Source organism: Ipomoea triloba, chromosome 4 (genome assembly GCF_003576645.1).
Source record: "Ipomoea triloba cultivar NCNSP0323 chromosome 4, ASM357664v1".
NCBI classification, from domain to species: domain Eukaryota; kingdom Viridiplantae; phylum Streptophyta; class Magnoliopsida; order Solanales; family Convolvulaceae; genus Ipomoea; species Ipomoea triloba.
The window spans coordinates 23,694,887-23,701,710 of NC_044919.1; the positions used below are offsets into that span (position 1 = coordinate 23,694,887).

Sequence of the window (6,824 nt, forward strand, 5' to 3'; positions counted from 1 at the left end):
ACCCCGATCCACGATATAATTTACTATTTGCAATCGTTATATATAAATTTGAAAAAATACTACTTATATTCCTAAATTCTACTATCAATTTTTACTCCCTTACACAAAATTTTGATGTTGATATTATTCATAGGACTCATATAATGAAGAAAACTAATCATTAATTACCACATCAGGGAGTAAAAGTGAGGGAGTAAAAGTGATAGAGTAAATATAGAGAATCCATGTAGTAGAACTAAAAAATGTGGGGTCGTTTTACAATTAAGGAAAAAATGAATGCTAGAACGAATTTTCACTGGGGATCCTCCTCTCTAGAACCCTAACCCTAAACGAGTATCTAAAGCACTACATATAAAAGCTGCAGTGCTTCCTTTCTTCTAAACTCTTGGGCTGCAATCCTAGCACCGAGGAGGCCAGGAAGCAACGATGGTGTCTCTAAAGCTTCAGAAGCGTCTCGCTGCCAGCGTACTCAAGTGTGGCCGTGGCAAGGTTTGGCTTGACCCCAATGAAGGCAATGAAATTTCCATGGCCAACTCCCGTAAGCTCTCTCTCTCATTCTCTCTCCGTGTGTCTCCCGTAAACATTTTGCTTTGTTCGATTTTATAGCTGTAATCATGATTCTATGAGAATGGATTATTTGTGATAGCATTGATGTGTTGGTCGTGTATGGTGATTCATTCTTTCGATTCATCGTTCAGTAAATACGATTGGATAGTCCTGTGGTTAAAGGCTTGGCCTTAATTTGATTGATACTCAAGTGGTTAAAAGGCATTTTGTTTTTACCTGAAGAGATAGGCAAGATGTTTTAATTTAGCTACACTAGACAGAAACAGAAGCATGTTGGGTAGTTTGTGACTATCAGAAAAGAAAGAACAAACAACTGGCAAATTTTGTATTTTCATTTTCATCTTTTTTTAAAATAAAATTTTCATAGATCATTATACTTGTTTCTTACACAATGCAATTTTAGTCCCACTACTGAAAAGTTGAAAATACCTTTCAAAATCCTCCTAACATTTTATTGGCTTTCTCAAAAAGTAGCTGAAGCTCAGATTCAACTTCAATATTCTGAAAATCAACTGACTATGGAGATATGCAGTCCAAACAAATCTTGATTGAGGTTCCACTTACTATAGATACACTTTAGCTGATCATTATCTGCATCATCATTGGGAGGCAAAATAATCCTATAAATGAAAATTTATGAAGGAGGGGAATACCTGCAATTTTTTGTCCTTGATGTGTTTCAGAATGAAGCTGGAATGTTTTAAAAAGGGGGGAAAAACAATTTCCAAAACACAACCCTGTTTCATGTGGCCTCTAGGAGTTCCCCCCAAATTAGATTCACTAGAAAAGTCAAAAATGAAAAACAATAACAGTTCCAAAATTATTTTTCTTTGTTTCCCAAATTTCTGAAAGCAAAAACATAAAATTAGAAGTGCATCATGTTACTAAACAACTACTTTGATTATTATAATCAAGGTTGTAAAAGGCGCTGGTGAATGGGCGACTAGGCGCCATCTAGGCACTGTCTAGGCTGGTGCATAGGTTCCTTAATAAAAAGTGTGTGCCAGTGTGTGTATGTGTATATTCCTTCATTTATAATTATTTTAAAAACATTTCAGCAATGCTAAAGTAAAGCATTAAAGCCCAACCCAAGCTCAACCCTAGCTTAAAGCCAAAACCTATATGTCTAACCCTAATTCAAAGCCTCAAATTCTCATAAGCTACTCAAGCTAGCATTGATAAAGCATTTAATTAAAGTGAGAAATTGTAAAATCTCATACCAGCAACTCCATTTTTCTAAACGGGGAGTGGGTGACATGCGATGAGTGATGGGTGACAGCATCTCATCGGTGTCAATCGGCTGTGGTTGACGGTGACTGTAATGAACTGAGAGGCAGGTGACGGGTGACAGACGATGGATGGTCCTTTGTCTGCGACGTCGATTGGAGCGATAGGATAACTGTGCAAGTTGTAATTGCAAAAGATTTAGGTTTGCCTTTCTTTTGTAAATTCCTTTTTAATTTGTGGTGTTTCCTTAAGATTTAGGTTTGTTTCGCGATGTTTTGAGCAATACTATCCAATTTAAACGAAAATAATAATTGGCTGATTAGCCGGCCTAGTCGGCCGGCTAATCAGCCAGCCACCTAATGAGCACATAATAACTAAATCCCATCAGCATAGGGGTGCCTTGGCCGATTTTTGCAACACTTATTATCATTCTCCAGATTTTGAAGAGTTGTTATTAGCTTAAAAAGATTGTGTTGCATGAAATTTATAATAATGTACTATTAATTAATAAAATAATAATAATCCAGTATGCAATCAGGTGCCTATCCTTGCTTTTGAACTTGGAATTCACCCATTAAGTTTTGTTGTTTTTCTGTTCAACTTGAACTTGTGACATAATGATCATTGGGTGAGTACTTAACTCTATATCAAGCTCTAACCTCATAAAACTATTTCAAGCTCTTCCTCCATTTCCTTACAAAAATCATCTGATAAAAATGCTTCTACTTTTCCTCAAATGAATATTAGTTGCTAAATGTGGTTTATTAGGATTTTGAAGCGGTTTAATATGCTTTTCTCTTATTTTAAATTAACATGGTGGTTAGTTATGTATTCAGATTGGTTCACTCTTTTCACTGCGGTTTTCCTCCGTGCTTTGGCTTGATAACCATTGATCTCCTTCCTGTTGCCTTTATGTGGAACTTTTGGGTATGGACTGATGAGTCATTGATGCTGGATTTCTGATTGCAGGGCAAAACATTAGGAAACTGGTCAAGGATGGTTTCATTATCAGGAAACCAACTAAGATCCACTCCAGGTCTCGTGCACGTAGAATGAAGGAGGCAAAAAGAAAGGGACGCCACTCTGGTTATGGTATTGTTTTTCTACTCCTTTGTCTTCTAAAAGTTTGTAACTAATAGGTAGAGTTAGTGTACAGTAAGTTTTTATTCTTTGAAGGCCTGAAGGGTTTCTTTATTTGTAAATAAAAGATTCAGTGAAAAGGTTTCCATGACTTGTTACTTGTTCTTTTACCTTTGTACTTTTCTATTGACCATTTTCTATTTATTGTCATTGGAATTACATATGGTAGTCTGCATTAAAACTCTACCTTTCTTGCAAAAACGCAAAATGTATTCAAATTAACAATGGGAGTCCATATTATTATGCATTCTCAAAGTTTGATCATGCAGTAAGGCAGTCTAGCTTTATAGTTGGTGGTTTCACAAAATTGTTTGAAACTAGCAACTTGTTTCTTCTTTCTTGAAGTTTTATCTCATAACTCCCATAAGACATTTCCATCATGCTCTTTGTATGGACATGATCAGGTAAGCGGAAAGGTACCAGGGAGGCAAGATTGCCAACAAAAGTCCTCTGGATGAGGAGAATGCGTGTGCTAAGGCGCTTGCTCCGGAAGTACAGAGAATCAAAGAAAATTGATAAGCACATGTACCATGATATGTACATGAAAGTTAAAGGAAATGTCTTCAAGAACAAGAGGGTGCTTATGGAGAGTATCCACAAATCGAAGGCAGAAAAGGCAAGAGAGAAGACATTGTCTGACCAGTTTGAGGCCAAGCGTGCTAAAAACAAGGCAAGCAGAGAAAGGAAGAATGCTCGGAGGGAGGAGCGCTTGAATCAGGTATCTTTTATCTCATTGAGGACGTGTGGTTCAATATTATATATTAATCATATAAACAGTAATCATCCAGTTTAAATTTTAAAATTATAAAAACACTGATTAAATTGACTATTTTTGAAACATCCAAATATTATGAGAACGTTATAATATCAAGGCAGGCCAACTGTTTTGCACAACACAAAACTGGCTGTATTTATTACTTTTGTGATGTTTTTCAGGGACCTGGAGAGAGGTCTGCCGCCGCTGCAGTTCCACCTGCAACTAAACCAGCTGAGTAAGTTGGGATCTATATCCTCTAAATACTTGTATCATGCAATCCAACTTATTCTAAATACTTGTATCATACTAGCCAACTTATAGTTCTTTCCACCTTGGTTCTTTCAGTGCTGGCAAGAAGTCCAAGAAGTAAATGATGTGACATCTCTTGGAAAGGTGATGTTGAGACATTGTTCCTCCAGACGTCATATAATCATATTTACTGTTTTTTGGTCAATTTTGTTGTTAAAACACTGGTTGAATGTTTCTGTTACTGTAATACGTACTTAATGTCACTTAATGTGCTTCATTATCTCTGTGATTTTTGTCTTCACTAGAAGATAACAGGAAAGATTTGCTTGACAGAATGACAGTTGGATTAATTTTATTTACTCTGTATTTTTCATGATCTTTCAAGGCAAATGATAGCTCCTTTCCCTGCTGACTTATATGGGGATGATAGATTTCTTAACAAAATTTTCAAATAGTATTTTTATTATGAAAATTTTCAATTTATAATTGGATTGAATTTGGGTGAATTTCTCTTTTTATTGTGATGACATAACATATTTGGAAATTGTCCTTTTCCTCTAATAAATTTAAGATGTGGGAGTCAACTTATCATTTTTCGTGTCAATAATCATCAGGGGAAAGAGAGCCTCAAATGCCTTCTGAGATTTAATTAAAATGCTTAAAAGTTTATGCAATCTGGATCGATTGTGCATAGTAAATCAATAACAACTAGAAAGGCTTCCTGTCCCACAAACAGTGATTGTTACAATTGTTATATGCAATTGCTTGCTGTACACGAATAGGAATTGACAAAGACGAAACGGTGACGTTTGACGATTGCGGTTAAAGAGCTGTTAGAAGATCTTCGCGAACGACGTCGTTGGATTGACAGTTGAAGCGGTTAAGGAGAAGCCTTCAGACGACGCCGTTTAAGTCTTGGGAGGGAATCAGCTGCAACTCCGGAAAAGAAGGAATGTGGTTAATTTTTGCATTCATCCTGTATTTAGCTAAGTAGTGGGATTCTGTTTTACGTTATGCTAATGCAAAGTTCAATTTCTCTCTTCTCTCTTCTTCCAATTTCTCAAACCCTAAATCCCAAATTCTTTCCCCAAATTTCTGTTGTGTTCTCAACAATTGGTATTAGAGCTCTGCACCATGGATGAACGAGTTCACACTGGAAGCTGCTGTGGGTGAGCTTCGCACCCAGACGCAGGCTACTCAAGAATCAGTGGCCACCTTGACAACACAGGTTACAGATCTGTCTAGCCAATTCGGTAGCCTGCGGGAGGAGCTACTTCAGTTACTGAGGCTCAATAGGCCAGTACCTCCAATCTTCAGCAACTCCCCCGGCCAATCTTCAGTGCATGGGAGGTTTCCTGGAGAGCCAAGTAGGGCCGAGGTTTCCTGGAGAGCCAAGTAGGGCCGAGGAACGCCCAACTGGGAGACCGGACAAAGCTCCCATGCCAGACCCTGTTGTTGCTGAGGAAGAGGATCAAGAGTTGGTAACTCCCAAAGGGTTGGATCGGCCACCTAGAGTCAATATGGACTGGGCTCCCAGGAGGGGAAGTGTGGATGGATTGAGGCAGAATGCTGGTCAGATCCACGAGATAACACTCAGGTATAAGGCTGAATTTCCGGTTTTTGATTACGCACAACCTAGACAGTGGATCAGTAGGTGTGAGAAGTTCTTCATAATTTCCCATGTCCCTAGGCATGAAATCATGAACCTTCTGTATGTGAATCTCACAGGAAGGGTAGGGCTATGGTATGAGGGTTATATAAATGGGTTGAGAGAGGATTTCCAGTGGGCTAGATTTGCGGAGGTTGTATGTAAGAGGTTTGGAGATGGTGGTGTGTCATTGATGGAAGATTTTGCTACTTTCAAGCAGAGTGGGGGGGTAGATGATTTCATTGATGGATTTGAGGACTTTAAAAGCCTACTGTTGCAATCACACCCCTATCTCCCTGAACACTATTTTGTGGAGAACTATGTTGCTAGATTGAAACCAGGGTTGAGGTGTTTTGTGAGAACAGATAGGCCTAGAAGTTAGGAGGATGCCATCTGGTTTGCAAGACAATATGAAAAAGAGTTGAAAACTACTGACAATCCAAAAAATCCATCCTGGAACACCAAGCCCATACAAACTGCTAGACCTTTAATTTCCAACCCAAATAGCCTCCCTAATCCAAACCCCACTCACAACCAAAAACCAACCCCACCTATACCTAATATCACCACAAAAAACCTTGAAATAAACCAGTTTAAAAACCAATTGAGAGAGCAGAGGAGGTGTTTTAAATGTTTTAACCCTTGGCAGCCAGGGCACAAGTGTAGTGGACCTACCTTTAATATCATAGAGGATCAAGTGGAGCTGGGAACCCCTGAATTAGTGGAACATGAGGGTGAAAGATTGGAATCTGATGAAGCTGAGGTTTCCCTATGTGGTGTTGTGGGAGGGGAAGGCCTAAATACTATTAAACTGTTGGGATTAGTGCAAAAACAGCCACTGGTTATATTGGTGGATAGTGGCAGTACTCACAGTTTTATAGATCCCAAATTATTGTGCCAGCTAAGGAAAGCACCTGAGAAAGCCAAGCCTCTCAAAGTGACAGTGGCCAATGGAGAAACTGTGATCTGTGATTCAGTCTGTACTAAACTCAATTGGCAGATCCAACAAGAGCACTTTGTAAAGGATTTTAGGCTACTCAGATTGAGAGGCTGTGATATGGTATTGGGAATGGATTGGGTAGATCAGTTTGCTCCAATCCAGCTGCACAATAGACCCCCTGGAATTTCTTTTCACAAGGAAGGGAAAAAGGTGTTCCTTAAAGGATTGACTAAGAATGTGGTCCTCAAGGCTGCCACTGAAAAACAGCTTAAGAAATGGCATAAGGATGGGGTGCA

The 6,824-nt window shown here is 38.7% G+C and overlaps 1 protein-coding gene across 1 annotated transcript; it reads left to right on the plus strand.

The window, feature by feature from the left end:
* The first annotated feature begins 358 nt into the window (after positions 1-358).
* On the plus strand, positions 359-4,316 carry LOC116014723 (60S ribosomal protein L19-3-like). Its single transcript, XM_031254669.1, has 5 exons — positions 359-538; positions 2,764-2,886; positions 3,339-3,652; positions 3,871-3,926; positions 4,037-4,316. The coding sequence occupies exons 1-5, from the start codon at positions 427-429 to the stop codon at positions 4,059-4,061; spliced, it is 630 nt and encodes a 209-aa protein (XP_031110529.1). The 5' UTR covers positions 359-426; the 3' UTR covers positions 4,062-4,316.
* The last annotated feature ends 2,508 nt before the right edge of the window (positions 4,317-6,824 follow it).